At 40.0% G+C, this 18,533-nt stretch overlaps 1 protein-coding gene across 2 annotated transcripts in view; it reads left to right on the plus strand.

The window, feature by feature from the left end:
- The first annotated feature begins 13,931 nt into the window (after nt 1–13,931).
- The window catches only part of LOC140896382 (hepatocyte nuclear factor 4-beta-like), a 40,792-nt gene continuing 36,190 nt past the window's right edge, over nt 13,932–18,533 (plus strand). The window contains exon 1 of one of the 2 annotated variants that reach the window (XM_073308098.1): nt 13,932–14,058. In XM_073308098.1, the coding sequence (XP_073164199.1) occupies nt 13,932–14,058 (127 nt within the window). The remainder of the gene's footprint in view (nt 14,059–18,533) is intronic. The other variant, XM_073308100.1, reaches the window with a different exon arrangement.

Genomic DNA, 18,533 nt, shown 5'->3' on the forward strand with positions numbered 1-18,533 from the left:
TCTGCACTGTGTGGGTACTGCGGAGCCAGAGTTGCTGCAACTCTACTGCACACACAGTGCGGCAAGGGGGCGGTGATCGGCAGGAGTGGGACACACAGCCGCCGATGTGTTGACCCGTGGGTAGGAAAAGTTAATCAGAACCGAGCTAACCCAAGCAGGTTGGGTTGTTTTCCAGCCTGAACTTGACACTTGAAGTCAGGTCCCATCAGGTTTGGGTTGAGTTGCAAGGCTTTAGAGAACGTATTTTCAAAATATGGGACCCTTTTGAAAAATCTGCCCAACATTCTCAGTGTTCTCCTGCATTCTCAGCATTTTGAAAATCAGACCATTCCATTTAGATGCCTAAATGGGAGCTGAGCTCTTTTGGAAATCTGGCCCTGAAACAATACTTTGTAATTATAGCACAGGAGTCAGGGAATTAAAGTTAAAAGAACTCACAAAGGGCAAATCTTCAGGTGAACTGCAGGAATGCAGAACATCTTAGTTTCATTCCCAGAATACAGTCCATGTTTCTCCTCAGCTGAACAATTGAAACTGTGCTGAAATTACTGGGAATTTGAATGGCTGAATTCATTAATTTTAAATGTTGCCTGACACCAGAGTCCTTGTGTGATCTGCACTTGTCTACTTGAAAGTGTTAGAATCCATCATTTAAGCCTGATGGCTGAAGCACTCAAAGGCAAAAAGAAGTTAGAAAAATAGTTTTCATGCTAATGGAATTTGCTCAGCAGAGTGACCAGAGCTGGCATTGCTGTTTCCATTTTCCCCTGGGTGCTAGAATTGAAGCTTCAACTTTGAATTGATTTAAAAGCAAAACAATGAATTCACTGAATCTGTCTGATGGCAACAAAGCAAAAGAGGCTTTTAAAATAGAAAAATGAAGGAAGTGGCCTACTATTTTGGTTTTCCTGTGTAGCCTCAAAAATCCTGGAGGCTCAAAGTCTGAGGGTATGTCCTCACCGCAGAGTGAACACTCATTGTCTAATGTGAGCTAGCCTAGCTCAAGTAAGAGCAGCCACACTGTGAAGTAACACTCGCACTGTTGTGTCCACACCGGTGCTGGACTCACGAAGTGTGACACTAAAACTTCTGGGTCGCAGCGGCCCATGGTTCTTTACTCTGCAGTAAATGGAGCTGTTCTAGGAACTGTTTCCCAGTGAATTCTGGGAGGATTTGTCTGTGCTTTCTGGGCCCAGGGGAGGAACTGTGGGAAGGCGTGGAAGGACTGGCAGTGAAGTTAGCCTGCATCCACACAACAGAGTGACTGTGTTAACAGCCGAGGAGTTGTGCTCAAGCTAATAATAATCTCACCCCTAATAATAATCTCTCTGGTACAAACTTCCAAATGTGTTCAGCAAAAGAAATCAGTTAAACCAAAAAGATACCCCCATATGATTGACTCGGTGCATCAAAATGATGCAAGCATGGAAATCCGGAACATTTTTGCATGCAGTAGTAGTGCCCCAATCATTAGCATTTCAAGCTTTGAGAGATGTTTCACGAGAAAGGAATGTGTTGGCTTAGTCTATTCTGGACACAGATGAAAGGTTCACAAACTCAATATCAGAAAAAGAAAATAAATAGCCTTGAGTTATCTTCCTTTGTGAATTGAAGTTTTCTCTGTGAATTTAAATAGCATTCCCAGCTTATTGGGTTTTCCACACCCCTGTAGAGCAAATAACGTTAAATACAGTGCACGTTTAATGCTATCACCACAGTAGGTGTGAAGTAGGTCACAGACAAAACCCTTGGTGGCAGTCGTAGCAATGGGATGGCCTGTGTGGTATGTCATCTGTATCTGACCTTTGTGGTGCCACTTTTTGGTAAGGAATCAACAAATCATTTTGGAGAGCTATTAGACCAAATCCTGAGGTCCTTAGATTTTGTTTGGCCCCTCAATCAGTTTGACTCCCTGGCCCTGATTGCGGGTTGTGCTCCAGACACGCTGAGCCCCTGTGAGGAGCACTATAGGTGGTGGATTTAGACTCTAAAGGATCTCCCATCTATAGGGAGAGAGAGGAGTCACTGTTTCTGCTCTGAGTTTCTTGCAGGAGATGAACCAAGAGCCAACCCAAAACTCACACCAAACCAAACCCAAGATTTATTTGAGGTTTGGAAAAAGAATTGGTTAGCTCTTCGTTAGGCCAAGTCTTTAGTCAGTCAGAATGTCCACTGCCTTCAATGTGAATGTTGTTATCGCAGGACAAATTCTTGCTGTCCCTTATATACAGTGTGAGGGGCAAATGGGGTACCCCCATTTTAGTAGCCCACAAACAGAAAAGTGGAATCACAGCCCCTGTGCTTGGGAATAGCTGTTTTTTCCCCTTCTTCCCAGAGGCATCTGGTGCCACAAAGAGGGCAAGGAAAAGGAAAGAACATGACTCTGCCATGCTATGCTCTGGCCTGCTAAGCAGGTCAACCACACCCCATAAAGGAGGCCATTTCCAGCCAGCCAGGAGCTCCAAAAGACATTTTAACCTTTTGAGACAGAATGCCTCCCAGGACTCTCTCTGGATATGTGCTGTTCTTTACTCTGAACTGTGCCCAAATGGCACAATAAACTGCTGAATGGGGATTGAGTAAAAGCTGTTGGATTTTGTCCTCTACTGTATTTGGATGAAATTCTGCAGTCTTCAGTTGGGAGTTTTGTTGTATTAGAACCAGAGGATTTAGCCCTTTGTTTGTATGTCCTCTTCATAGGATGTACTAGTTCTGGCCAGGACAGGAAGCAGTGATACTAGGAAACCACAGGATATGTTCTCTCCATATTAGCTTAGATGCAATCAGGAAGTGCAGAAAATTTCAGGCCAGGAAATGATCTCACAAGATTTCCATCTTAGCTTTAATACCAAGGAAGTTCAGAGAAGCGTGAGTATACATTTAATATTCTGGATAGTTATCCAAACAACTATTTGAGATTCACCCATCATTAGTATCTGCTGACATTAAAAGCTACATCAGATCAGTGTAGATAAGGACTTTATGACTTTGAAAATAATGGATTCTGACTCGGGTACAGTTTACTGTGCAATTATTGCCATCACAGATATACTGTGTAAAGATAAATGTTTCATCTTGAATAACTTTCCTTGTCTGTTAAAAACAAAAGTAACAATAATGATCTGGAATTTTGCACCATGCTTCTGCTATGCCTGGCCTTTTTTATGCCAGTTACAGCAAATTATTGATAACTAGCTGCAAATCAATGGGAAATTTGACATTGACTTCAATGAAAGCAGGGTAAAGCCCTGAAGAAAGAAATATCTGCCAAACAGTAACATTTCTGCTTTTAGCCTCATTTCTGACAGTGCTGAAAGAGAGCTGCAGGTTTGAACTTTGGGCAGAGGTTTTCAAAAGCTGCTTATGAGATTTGGATAGAGCTGGGCAAAAAATTTTCATCCACAACTTTTTTTGTGGGTGGAGTGGTGAAAAAAGTCCACATTTTGTGACACTGAAACATTTTGTGAATTCATGTTTGTTTTAAAAAAAAATCAAAACATCTCCATTGATTTATAAATTAGATTAGTTAATGCCTAAGCCAAATGCCTCTGTTATCAGTATATATGGACATAAAATAAATACTGTAGTTTTTAAGTTTCAGCTCATACTCTTCACTATGAAGGTTTCTCAAATTTACCTCTTTAATACGCTCAGAGCAGTGGGAGCATACACTGGAGAACAGTTTGCTTATACAAAAATATCAGTTGTTGATGATGATTTATTCTGTTGGCACTGACTGTATACTCAGCATGATCCAGAAATAAAAACTAAATATAGTCTCTGCCCCAGAGATCTCAGAGGATAGAATGTATGAATCTTCTTTCCCTACATTCAGTAGGGATTAGCTCAGTAACTTAACTGGTAGGGAGAAAGAAACATATACCAGGATCTGAGCATGCATCAATAAGAAGTGCAAGACTGTTCACCTTGACTTAATGGTGGAAACTGGCTGGGAGACAGAATATTATGCAATTGTTGCACCATAGATACAGTATATACTAAAGACTAATTCTTCCCCTGTCTATTAAAAAAAATAACAATAATGATCTTTGGTGCATATCGCTAATGAAATCTTCTGCGTGACTGTTTGTGTAAGTTTTCATCTAGATGCTTAAGGGTTGCACCATATACCCCAACTTCAAATTAAAATATGATACATTATAACACAGATGCAATCTTTGTACCTTTTAGAATGGCAGAATACCATTAACCAGAGGGTTGTTTTAATACTTTTTTGTTATGTTTTAATAATTCTGCCAAATAGAGACAGACAACATACTTAACCATAGATATCAAAAAATCAAATGGCAACTTACTATACAATACATGGCACAGCACTGTTTAAGTGGAATAGCAGCTTTTGTAGTCAAGGGAAATAACTTACAAGAGCAACAGAATTTGGCTGCTAAATACACCCTAGGAATCTATTCAACATTAAATACAACTCAAGCAGTAAAAAATTACACTGTAGAAACAAGGGGACTGATTTTATAGCCATCTGGTCTTGGTAAATGTATGTCTGCAGCCATAAAATTATCCACTGATGATTTGATTTCACACTGCTTATTATTTCAGCAGTGTGCTGTTCCTAATTGTACATTCCCCCAAAATAAATGGTTTGCTGGTTTCTGTGTTTTGGCTATGGACCTTACCCAGAGACCACCTCTCTAAGTAGGTAATTATATGGCCTCCATCACTTGTGGTGTCTGAGGACCTCACGCACAATAATGAATTTATCCTCACAAAACCCTTGTTAGGCAGGGAAAGATTATTATTCCCTCTTTGCAGATGGAGAGCTGGGGCACACTGGAACTGACATTCTGGCCAAAATATTCAGTCCTACATACCTAAAGTTAGGCTTTTAATTCTATATTTAAGAAACTAAAAAAAGCTATACTTAGTTATCTTAATATAGGTTTAGGAGCCTAACTTATCTATCTATTTTAGGCGCTTATATGGCCTCCATTGCCACAGTATCAGAGCACCTCACTATCTTTAATGTTTTTATCCTCTCAACATCTCTGTGAGTCAGGGCAGTGCTATTACCCTTATTTTACAGATGGGAAGATGAGGCACAGACACTAAGGCCCAGATCTAAGGTACTTAGGCTCCTAACCTCCATTGAAATCAAAATACTTTTGAGGATCTGGGTCATGTGGTCATGTTACTTAAACTTTCTGACCCTCAGTTTTCCCATGTGTAAAATGGGGGTAAATCCCTACATTTTTTGAAGCATGTGGAGATCTAGGGATATAAAATATTATGAAGTATTAGATAATATTATTATTAAATAATATTATTGTGATACTGGTGTAACACCGACGGACCCCGGTTATTGACGGGCAGGATCGAACTTCTGGAGCGAAATGCATGAGCCTCTACTGCATGAGCTAAAAGCCACATGGCCCTTAGCTAAGGCTGTAGAGCAGACTCATTAATTTCTGAGTGGTCTTGGTGCCACTAGATAGGACAGAGCACCACACCCAGGAGGTTTGTGGGTTACACTGGCATATTAGCTGATGAATGGAGGAAAATTTAAATTGAAGCCTGATTCTGCCCTATCCTTTATATACAGTTCTAGCTCAGGATGGAATTCTGGCTTTATCTTTGAATTTCCTTCATTATCTCATGTTCTGTGATACTATTAAACTCTCTTAAGTGTATATAGATATGCATTGTGGTTTATGAGTGATGGAAAATTTACTGTATCATCTCTATACCAAATTTTAATATTTTTAGGATCATTTTGCTTTTCCCACTAATTACTTAAATGTTTGAATCAATAACCGTCTCAGTGTTCTACCTCTGCATACAGTACAGCCTCATTTGTATTTAAAAATAGATCACACTGATCAATATAGAAACACTGAAGTCTGAAAAATCTTCTCCAGACAGTCACTTAGCCAAAAGAATTAGAGTTTTGCATCAAACTAAGATCTCTCCGAAGTCAGTAACCTGTCTTAATTCATCAAAGATTTATTATCTTTTCTTTGTCCAAAACTATCCTCTTAGTTTCTAGGCATAAGTGTGTCTTCTCATTGAAACCATGTGCTCATCATTGTTCTCATTCTGTGTTCTCTTCAGATATATAAGAAACCAGATTGACCTATTACGAGAGCACTGCCTTTGAAAATTCTGGTTCTCCAACACGTTCTCCCCAATCCTTCAATGCTGCAGATGGGCAGTATTAAGAAAATAATTCTATTACGGAATGTTTTTATTGATCTTTATATTCAAGAGGCCTGAAAATTTGTGTGCCTATATTATGCCATCCAATTTCACTTGTGGCTACTGTACAAAGCACCTACATCCATACACTAGACGCCAAGTTCTCTGAGCACCAAATATGGAACAGGGTGCCATAAACTATGCACCCCTACTCAAAAATGGGCAATCTTTATTGCAGAAAAATAAAAGTTTTCCCCATCATATCCAGGGGTAAAAAAATACAGGTATTGCATTAACTGCTGCACCCCTGAGTGGGTACTTTTAATCTTTCATTTTCCCCTCCCTTGTAAGGCAGTTTCTTCACCTTTCCCAGATGGCAGGGAAGGACTCAGGTAACACATTTATGTGTGGGGAGAGGCAGAGCACAGCATCCACAGTTCAAATCTCAGAACTCCAGTAGACATGCAGTAGTGGCAGCTGGATAAAGTTTAGGCCATCGCAGTTTTTCATGCACAAATGGGATATTTACACAATGGAAAAGATTTGCTCTTGTCCCTAGAGGAGAGTCTCATGTGTTCAACAGCTGGGCTGCTGCCTTCTCACAACCTCAAGAACACGGTGACACAGAAAAGTTTGGATAGAAGTAGATGCTTTTTCCTTTCCCTTTTCTTCTATTGCACAAACAAGTGAGCAGAACAGGGAACAAAAAAAGATTAAAATGTGATTGTTTGGACAAGATAAAATGACTTCCCCATGACCAGCTCAGATGAGAACTGTCTATACTACTACCAGACCTATCTACAGATGGCTAATAAAATACCTGCTGTATCTTTGGACATGTACTGTAGAAAGCAGTATTTGTTGGAAGGAAGATGGCGCTATAAGAAAGTTTCTGTTCTGTAGTTTGCTTAAGAGAGCAAATGCAATCCTAGGATGTATAAACAGGGTACTATTGAGCACAGGGGGTGCTGTATATGACATTCTGCATTTCTGGTGGCCACACTTTAAAAAGGATCAGAAAAGAGCTACAGGAATGATTTGAGGTCTGCAAAACCTGCCTTACCATGAAAGGCTAAGGAAGCTCAATCTATTTAGTGCATTCAAGAGAAGGTTAAGATGTGACTTGATCTCGGTCTCTAGGTACCTAGATGGGGAGAAGATTTCTGATAATAGAGGTTCTTTACACTAGCACATAAGGGCATAATCAGGTCCAATGGCTGTAAGCTGAAGCTAGAAAAATTCAAACTATAGATAAGATTCAAATGTTTAACAATGAGGGTAATTAAGTACTGGAACAATTTGCTTAAGGGACCTTGTGTATTCGTCATCATTTGAAGTCTTTAAATCAAGACCAGATGTCTTTCTAAAAGATATGCTGCCGCTCAGCCAGAAGAGATGGACCTGATGCAGGAATCGCTTGTTGAAATTCTCTGTGATATGCAGACGGTCAGGCTTGACTATCATCCAGTTCGCAGCTTACCCAGGAATGGAGTGGGGTGGGGTCTCCAGCACTCAAATCAAGATTGCATGCCTTTCGAAAAAATATACTGTAGCCCAGCCACAAGATGTGGTGCAGGAAATATTGGGTGAAATTCTATGGTCAAAGTTATGCAGGAGGTTAGATTAGATGATCCCTTTTGACCTATAAATCTATGGCCAGAAGGACTATTGCAACAATCCAGTCTGACCACTTGCATAAATCTGCTGAGGGACATACCCACATGATGCATGAGATGGAACGATTGACGTCTATAATTAATTACTTTTCCCCTTATGTATATAATGGCTCCATTGAACTGATTACACAAAAACCATGCTTGGGTGTTCCCTTCCCACAGCTAATGAGACAAGGGATCTACACCCCACCCCACTGGATTTTCCCTGGCAAGATAAATCAGAAATCCTTTGGGAAAATCTTTCACTCCACCCTAAACATGTGAAAGGAAGAACTTGAATGGGTGGACTCTGCCATTTCAGGGAACAATTAAAAGGAAACAAAAATAAATGAAAGTTAGATTAAGGATGTTTTTCCCTTTGGAAATGCTGCCTCCCATCCCAGTTTCTATTCACAATTCATCTTCATAATAGGTGTTAAGTAAAGGTTTATGGTATTTACACACCAGCAGAGAATGATAATATCCACTTGATGCAGCCTGATTTCATGCATCAGTCCACTTGAAACATTTGGCTCCCTTTCTCTGACACTTGACTTTGGCTGGAGCTTAAAGAAACCCAAGAGCCGCCTGCCGCTCTATGTTGGTGGCTCTTGGCACTAGAAACAGTTTTGTTGCAGTACAGTGAAAACATTTCATTCCTTCACAGTCTGTTTCAAATCCAGAGCTCAAGAAGAAGCATGGGGATAATGTCACCAAGGCAGCCAACTCCAGGTACCTGGAGGAGATCTTGTACTGGCTTTCCACCCCAACAAGAGAGGCAGGAATCGGAGCTCCTGAGATACTGCACCATGGTACACTCAGCCACAGGTTGTGCGGGTACAGGGTGACAGCCAAGGCAGGAGATACATTGTCATCATGGAGTAGGCCACTTGCCCTCGCAGTGAGGCCTGCTCTGCTGGGTTATTTTTGTTTCTTAGCTTTTTTTAAGGGTGAAAAGGGTGCGCAGAGGGCCAATAATGGTCTAGGTACCACGTAAGGCTCACATAAGTCTTTAAAATTAGGGTTTAGATAGAATTTAAGTGGTGGGGCCTTGGCTTAGTCCCCTGCAGAGGGGTAAATTTCATCCTATGGACACTTGAGCCCATTCTGTTTAGGGATTTTAAAACAGCTGGTACAAAAGGGCCCTTCTTTAGAGAAGATCACAATGTATATAGGGGCTGAGGGAGATGCCAACTGTGCTTTACTCATCTTTGGTCAGTGTACTTCAGAACCATCAGTAGGCCCGGGGTCCTGTTTCTTTTAATGGAAGAGAGAGGCTAGCAACACTTTCCCAGATGGTTTATTATAACACTGTAAGCCTTACAGGCCAGAGTTCAAATCACTGGGCTCACCCTAGAGTTACTTTTCCTTTACGTCCTCTGTACACAAAGTAAACTCTTTGAGATAATGGAAGGGAAGAGATCCACATATTACCCAGCCCTTTCCACTTAGATTCCTTCCTCACCAGTGTCCCTCAGCATAAATGCCTTGAGATTTTGCCTCTCCCTGGAGTTCATATGGCCATGCTTGTCATGTGGCTGGCTTTTACTACCTGTGTTTTCAATTGATGGCCACCAGGGCAGGTACTTGGGGTATAGAAAGCAGTGTGAGATACTGGCCATAGTAGGAAGTGAATACCTTCAGGACTTAGCCAAACAGCCTATCCTTTGCTCTCATTCAAGGGCAAAGATGTCTAATTGCCATCTAACTCCTGTTCAAAGTAAATGGCAGTTAAATGGCTGTTCTGCCCATTAATGCCTTTATAAACCTCCTTCAGATTTCTGTCCAATCTTTCTAGTCTACTTCTTCAGGTGGGATTCTTGAGACTGTAACTCGGAAAGCAGTTACAGGTCCTCCTGGTCTCTACTAGGACAGACTTTTGCTTTACTACTATGGCAGTATTTATTATGTATTATGGTGCCTGAAAGTGAGGTAAGCCCCTTCCAGAGCCAATAAGAAGACTCGTTGCCCATGCTGAAGAACTTAAACATCTAATTGCAACTGTGACTCAACAAGGGGTAGTAACAGCATAGTAGAGAGGAGGTGGGAAAACACAGACAAATCAGTGGGACGTTTCCAGTGAATAGCTGCTCACTAGCATGGAAAAGGTGTTGACAGGTTGGGCCTGAGCCATTGGCTGTTCAGGTCAAGAGTGATGGTGAAAAGTGATAAAGTGACCCTGAATCTCTTTTTATTTCACAGAATAGGAGATGTGAGAGCACACCCGTTACTTCCCGTTTCCCCTTGCGAGTGAGCCTCAGCATTTAGGGCTGCCAGGGTCCACTCTCCATGCTCATTCTATCTCCGTCGTAATTATCAACAAGGGTGGCGACACTCATGGTGCTTTTCAGTGGGGTGGAACCCCAGGCACTGGGAATCAGGCTGACGTCCCTCATTTGTCTCCTGTGGGCTACCAAACAGCCAGAGCACACTAGGAGTTTTCTGCCGTGGTTACTGATTTGAGCCAGTCTTGTTTTAAAGACTGAACTCATATATAATAAACAAAACAGTGATACCCTGGGAGGTGGAGGAGGCGAGCGAAGCTTGTTTCTGTTCTGAGAACCTGCTTGTCTACTACAAATATTTTCTATAAAATCATATAAAAAAAGGCGTCATCCACATAACAGCCCCATAGTCCCCTCCCGTATCTGTGAGTATTGCTTTTATGAAGCAAATAAAATGAGATTAGTAAGATCTATTTCCTTCCTTGAATGCTCTTCGGAGCCAGGCTAATCTTCTGTTATTGACCTTCTAACACAGCCTGATCCTGCAAGGTGCTGAGGAGTCCCAGAGAGATGCTGTGTATACTTGGCTCTCCATGAAAGGGGTGCTCAGAACCTTGCAGGATTGGGCCCAATGTGCATCTTACAAAGATGTGCCAGATGACTAGAACTAGTCAAGGCTGGTTTTGAGTAAGATGCAAGAATGACTAATCAGATGCTAATTTAGCTGATGTTGGCATTACTTTGTGGCTTGGGGCACAGTCCAAGGATAAAAAAATAAATCTTATCTAAGCGGGGAGTCATTTGTATGGGATTAGTTACAATGTAGTCTTTAAAAAAAAGAGAGAGAGAGTTAGAAATCTAGGAAAATCCCATCTACAGTTAACACTTTGCAAAGTCTAGAATATCTCCCTGATACATGGGGAAAATCCTCGCTGCCTGAAAGGTAAATTTGACTTGAGTAAATGAGGTCAAAGAGAGTGAATCTAAGATTTTTCAAAACTTGATTTTGGCACCTTTCTTGTTAGTTGTGTTACAGGGTTTGCTAGATTACATTGCGCTCCACTGATAATGGGTTCATTCAGAGTTCAGGCTATTTGGCAACCCTCTAATCTTGGCCAAGAGTCTTCCTTTTGGAAAAGCCTCTGCCTGTTCCTCAAGACCCTTCTCTCCTCCAAATTCAACAGGATGTCAAACTGGATCCCATAGAATGCCTGTGTAGGAAGGAGTCTCTGAAACACAAGCAATGTCCTTGAGGATGGAGTTGTAAAATGAGGGAAGATGTCAAGGCACCTGGACGGTGATAGCACCCACATTCCAAACACGTAAAAGTATACTGCATTCCTGACAGACACCACTGCATATGTGAGTTTCATTTCCAGTCTTCTTGCTCCCAACTCCTCAATCTTAATAACAAAAAATCTTGAGATTTTATGCAAAACTCTGAAATAAAAATAAAAGAAAATATGGAGCACTTGGAACTTGACAGGAGAAACTGGAATATTGCCTGAGACTTCAAAACACAGACTGTTATTGAGAAAGAAATGTTTATTTTGGCATGATTTTGAACTGCCCATAACCAAACGACAAATATCAGAAGACTGTGCAGAACACTGTCATGTCACTTCCAACTATTTTATTAGTTTCAACACTTCACTTTGACTGGTACTTTCTGCCTTAAGGGCCTTTATCAACAACAACTTAGACCATGGTCTCCTGAACACTGAAAGATTGAGCCTGGACAATAGAAGGGAGAAGAACAGAGATGCTGTAGGTAGGAGATGTTGGTGATTCAGGAGATCTAACAGTCTCCCATTGGGTCAGCACTGAACCAATGCCTCCATGTTGTTAGGGGCAATATGATGACAGAAGTATTGGATGAGAATTAAAACTAAGGTCTTGTCTACTGTCGACTTTGTATATTTTTCTATCATGGGTTTCATTTATCGATGCACTTGTGGACTTAATTATCCCCTGGCACATGACTAGTGATATCAACTCCAGTGTCCTGCCCAAATTCTGGATTGGTTAATTACATCTGCCTAACTTACAAGTCCTCTGTAGTTTCAACTGGGAGCAGGGCTCATCTTCACTCCCATTCTAAACTTGAGCTATCAACCGTTAAATAGTTGCCATGGTTACCTCAGAGCTGTCAGCACTTCAATGGTGGGTCAAGTTCCACATACGCAATTGTACCCCACATCCCCTGATCCTGCTCTTTTTACATTGGCAATATTTCTATTGCTGATGGCAGGTTTAGGGCTATAATTTGTGGGAGCGCAGGTAAGCTGTCTGGATGCAAGTTGCAATTAGAAATAAACAAAACACCTAATGTATTCAATGAACTTATTCCTTTCTTCTCTTTGCAAACTATCCATGAACAGACGTAGATTATTATGAATTTGCTCATTGTTCAAATGTTTTATATGAACAGCTCTCTAAATCTGAGGTTTGTTTGCAAACTATTTGCATCCACGACACCTTTTCATGGCTTGCGCTTTGTCATTCTTGGTGTGTGATTGGTCAGCTAAATGTCACATAGCATTGTTTGCAATACCTTATTGGATAAATGAAATTTTTATTAAAAAGGAAGGGGAAAATTAAGGTGAGTTCAAGATTGCTGTGTGATTACTTCTGTCACGACTCTCCATGCAAACATATATGCATGAGTATTTGCAAGACTTCATTTTCTGCAAACATCCTTCCAAACAAGAATAAATCACCTCCATGAATATTCATGAATGGGAAGGAAGGATTGTTCAATGATTAGGGCACTAGCCTGGTACTTGGGAGACCCACTCTCAAGTCGCTGCTGCTGTGGATTTCCTGTGTGATCTTGGGCAAGTCACATAGGTCCAAATCCTCAAAGGTATTTAGATATCTAACTTGCATTGAAATCAATGGAAGTTGGGCAACTAACTTCCTTTTGAGGATCTGGGCCTTTGTCTCTCTGTCTCAGTTCCCCACCTGTCAAATGTAGCATCTATAAAAGGTTCCTTCCTACCTCACAGGGGTGATATAAGTATAAATACATGAAATACTCTATGGCACTGCTCAGATACCATGGTAATGGGGGCTATATAAACACCTTAACTAGAATGTTTGTGGCAAACAGATAAAACAGGTTGTGAATATCACAGATGTGACTTTGCAGGGTGTGTGTGTGTGGAGCGGGGTGTTGGGGGGTGTTAGAATGAAAGTCTGAGAGTCCCGTTTGTTTTTATTTATTTTGCAGTACTCATCTGTCTCTAGACTCCAGAGTCTAGAGGTTTGAAAGCTCATTGAAGTCAATGGAAGTCTTTTCATTGGCTTCACTGAGTTTTGGATTAGGCAGTAAGTACTACACACATGCGAAGCCTTATGGGTTCTGGTCCTCTGTAATACTGATTCCTTTCCCCCCGCCACTGGCTCAAGTGACTCCACCTGGCATTTTTACAAGAGCAGATGGCAAATGGCAGAGAAAAGTATCATTGAAGTGACCCGAGTGCTAAGTGACACGACCCAGAGCTTTGCCCTGAAAGAACAGTTCACCGTGCGAATGCCTCACTGCTACACTTTTCAAAATGTTTACACAGGGATTACCATAAACCACACGGTGTTGAACAGAGGATGCAATCCAAGCTGATTTAGCCCAGGCCTTATCTGCGTCATATAATCATGATACAGGACACAGACACACAGGTAGAGAGAGAGAGAGAGAGAGAGAGGTAAAGACTGGACCTCTTCCCCTCCAGCCTTCTCTTGGCACTGGGAGGGGACTGTGGGGGAGCTGGGTAATGATTTGTCACTCCAAGGTCTTGGGGTTGTCTCTCTTTGCAAAGGAAACCTTGGCCATGATTGACAGCAGGGCTGTTTTGGCCTGTTCCATTGCTGTTGACAAGTAATAATGAAGCTTTGTCAAGCCATAATGGATATGGATATGCCAGATTATGTCGAATCCCTGGACTCCTCTTACACCATGCTCGAGTTTGAAAACCTGCGGGTGCTGCCAGCTAACACTGGTGAGATTTCTGCTCAATTCCTTTTAAATAACCCCGGTTACCTTTGTGGAAAAGTTGGACTCCTAGAAAAGCTAGATAGGAGGTGTGGGGCAAAGGGTGGATGGTCTAATATTTACAGCAAGGAACTGTCCACCTTTGTTGTGGTTGTGGTTGTGTTCAGGCCAGAGTACAATCGGTCTCTTAAAGACTGAAATGCATGGGGTTGTTGTTAGTTATTTATTCAGCCCCCTAGTGTGCTGGCTATGTTGCAAATAAAGACCCTGCCCAGAAGAGCTTGCAATCTGTTACGAACAGTTTCAATATCGGTGGTTCTCTGTATATGCGTTCTGTTTTATTTCTAAGAAGCAGCGAAATTACTTCGCACACAAAGAAAAATTGTTCTCCTAAAATGACATAGACACAAATGTATGGTGATACTTGTAAGGGAAAAAAGACAAGTGTGTATATATACATGGTTTGAGCAATTTAATCCTTATAACCACCATCTATGTTGTTACTCACAAAATACACTGTGAGCTGAGGTCACTTTATCAAAGATATTTAGCTAGTAAAGTAAATATCCAAATGTTCTGATCACCTACCTGGGAATTACAGCTCATTTACTAAGCTTGACCCAAGTCTTTTCAACACACAAGGAATATGGCTATAATGTGTGCTTGACCCTAACAAATATCTGCCTTGTCCAGAGAACTCCAGGAAAGTTGCACAGCGGCGTTTGGGACCAGAGCATTCAGAAGTTTGTTTGATGTCATTTTAAATAGTAAACACTCTTCTAGAAACACTAGTCGTCCACCGCCTGAAATGTGAGGTGAAGGACGTTGTAAATTACGCAATGTAAGTCCAACATCATAAATAAAATTGGGAACAGTCCAGCCTGCCTGGATAGTCTAAGTAAGTGAAATGTCAAGAGGTTTATTCTAGTTAAGATTAATTTCTTACTGCATCACTTATACTTGCTCATTAGTGGTTTCATCAAAAGGAAATCAGGAACAACAGCTTTCAAAATGTGTTTTGCCAGCAACTCAAAGTTATTCTGCATGCTTATGTGGGACACAAAGGATTTCAGACCTTATGCTCAAAGGAAAATGAAAAGGCTCAAAGAAAATGAGAATTGTAAACTGATTTCAAGAAAAGTTCATCCCTTGGAAAAAGACTTTTGAAAAGTTTGGCAGCTCAAAATTGAGTATTTTAGATTTCATGTTATTTTCACGGAAGGGTTTCCATTTGCTACTATGTCTTCAGTAAAGATGATGTGCCCTGTCACTCGCTTCTTGAACAACAAGATACATTTTTTTATCCATTGCACAAATTGTCCCCAAATCCAATGTAACTGTGACATAAAACCCTGTATTTTTGTGGTGTTTCATTAGGTTAAAATTACAGGCTCCGTTTTTTCTAAAGGCGAAGGCTATCTAAATTGGTATTGGACTATTTGCCTTATTGTTAATAACTAACTGGCTCTCTCGGGAACTAGCTGTTTTGAAATTAGCTTGTTTGTCTTTGGTAAGTAGCCTCTTCTACTGTTTGTGAGAATAGTTTTAAAAAGAGAGGGGAAATCTCTATGCATGAAAATATATTCCAAACCAAGTTTCCAGGATGCATGACTTCCCAATCTGACTCCTTTAGCAATATTTTTATAAAGTATTAAAATGGAGAAATATTCTCACTTTAGATAGTGTTTATAAAAAACAGTGAAATAGTTCAAATTAAATCTATATACATTTTTGCAGGACCCTAGTTTGTTCCCACTGAAACCAATCGAAATTTGGCCCTAGACTTCAGTGGGAGCAGGATCAGGTCTTCAATATATATATTCTGATGACTTTAGGGCCTTATTCTGAGTTTACAAGATTCTGATCATCCTTACACTGGTATAAATCCAGTGACTTCAGTGGAGTTACTCCTGATTTACCCTGGGGTAAATCAGAGCAGAATCAGGCCCATAATGTTCTTTCTAAAATGTATTAATCACTTAATGAAATTATATGGCAGAAAATTTAATATGGAGAACAGGAAATTCCAGGTCTTTCTGTGATTTATAATTAACTGGTGGAACTCACTGCTGCAAGATATTATAGGAGCCAGTAGTGATTACGGGTTTATTTTAAAATATAAGTAAAATATAAAGGTATATTTAAAAATAGAATGTGTAATTATACTTAGCTAGGATAAAAAAAAGATAAGGGCTCTCAGTCCTCATATTTCAAGGCATAAAATGATCATGAGCTGAGAACAGGAACTTATTTCCTTTGTGGAGTATATTAATGCACTATATCTGGGTGCAGTACGCTTTCCTTTGAAACATATAACACTCATGATTCTAAGAGAGAGGATACCAGACTAGCAGGAAGATTGGTCTGTTCCAGTGTGGCAGTGGTAAAGGGTGTTAGTCTAAATGTGTCCTTAACATTTAAAATCATCATAGTTTTGTGTTTGTATAATTACAGTAGCTATGGATAAAAGGTTATGTTTAAAGGAGCTCCATGAAATTGTCAGTTCTTCTGGGTTCAGCTAGTGGAATTGGACACTTGTCAAATACTGTGGCAATATCAGAAGCACCTCTTGAAATTTGGCTTTCCCATAAAATCAGTATTTTCTTTATACAGCTTGTCAAAGATAAGCTCCACCCACAAACTAATAATAAGTGGGCAATAAATTAAGTGGACCTAGTTAGCCAAAAGGTGAGTATATGTCATAAAAATTTCAAAAGAAATAAACATTTTTCATTTATTTCAAAGATTTACATGATTTTTAATGAACAATTTCAAAATGAAATACTTGGAATTTTTTCCAAGAATTTTATTTTTTATTCTCTTGAGGGAAAAAAATACTGTTTTCTCTTGCTTTTCTACTATTCTCCTTTGAAAACTGGGAGGAGAAGTAAAAAAGAAAGAGAAAGTATTTTTCCCAATGAAAATTAAAACTTTTGTCAAAAAATGGGAAATTTCAAGGAAACTAGTGCTGTTTTGTAAAACATTTTTGCTTTCTTTGAAACACCATTTGTCATCAAAATTTGCCATTGATCGAACAATTTCAACCAACTCTTAAGTTAACCTTATTTAGCTATTATAAATTTCTTTTTACATGAGGGAAGCCTATGAATTAATTCTGAATCTTCAAGCTTCTTAGTACTTTATATACAATTGGCAAATGTGGTTAATGTAGCAAAGGTTAATTCAGAAATGAATAAAGGGCTCCACTGTGGGAGTGGAACATGGCATTAAAATGTTGTCTATTTCAGATAGAAAGAGTGGCACACACACAAAAAAGAGGGAAAATCAATATTAGTCTTTTCTCTCCTTTATAGAGTGTTATTAACTGGAGAAATATTCCTGCTTGATACAATCCTGTTTTATTTTATCTTAGCTACAATTGCATCCTTCTTGTTACTTAGTCCGTTATGTGGTGCTCATTGCATATTTCATCACAGTTATCATTTTCCCTGTAAATTTACATTAATCACTTGGCCAATTGCAGTATAAATAAAGTTCCTGTCTTTGGTGATTCCTTTACCTACCATAGCATTCAACAGCCAAACTGAGTCTGAAGAGTTCAGTGTGACCCTTTTAAAATCTCACTCTCAGCCAAGCTGCAATCTGACCCTTGTACACTCATAGTTAAGGACAAGTCCAGCTAATGAAGATAATTATAAAGCAATAAGAAATGTTTTGCCAGTTAGAGGGTGTGAATGTATGAATATTCCACGAGGTATCAAGCTGCTTGTAAGGAGCTTTGTCCATGCTGATAGCTCTCTGATAGGTCAGTTACTGTGTGGGTTTAGGAACAGTTAATCTAGGTTGGTTTTGATTTTGATCTTTAGAATACCTCAGATTGTTGGGGGTTGCAAAAAACTGATTTATAATGTAGTTGAATTGCATCAGAGCAATGTTTCAAAGTGGGCTCCAGTCCGGCCTCTGAATTTGCATGCTGCCATTTTGGAGCTGGCCATACCACTCACATTTCTGTGTGTCCTCCAAATTTAGATTTACAAACAAAAACTGAAAATCTGGCACATTTATATCCAGTTTTAGTGCGTACAAAATTGGTAACTAAACATTATATGCACGCCATATCATTTTAGGTACATGAAAAGTTTTTAAAAATGTGACCTATTATGTCATTGCAGTAATCTAAGTCTTGTCTGGGGCATGGATGGAAGGCTCTATCATCCCTCTTCAGATATCCACTAAAGACCTTATCGTTACTGGAAGTAGATCTTAAAAGCAAAATTCAGATCTGAAGTGAATTCTGAACCCTAATCCAAATTTTGGGGCATTCAAATCTTGTGTGTTGATGAAGGCCCATTTTATCTTCTTATTTATTGTTTGTACTGCAGTAGTATCTAGTGGTCTCCACCAAGATCAGGGCCCCAGTCTAAATAAAGAAAACAAAACAGTTGGAGGGGAAAAAGTGACTGTCCACGGTCAAGTGGCAGAATAATAGCTAAGCAGGGAATTAAACCCAGGTAGCATAAATTTTACAAGGAG

The sequence above is a fragment of the Lepidochelys kempii genome, chromosome 12 (genome assembly GCF_965140265.1).
Source record: "Lepidochelys kempii isolate rLepKem1 chromosome 12, rLepKem1.hap2, whole genome shotgun sequence".
Lineage (NCBI taxonomy): Eukaryota > Metazoa > Chordata > Testudines > Cheloniidae > Lepidochelys > Lepidochelys kempii.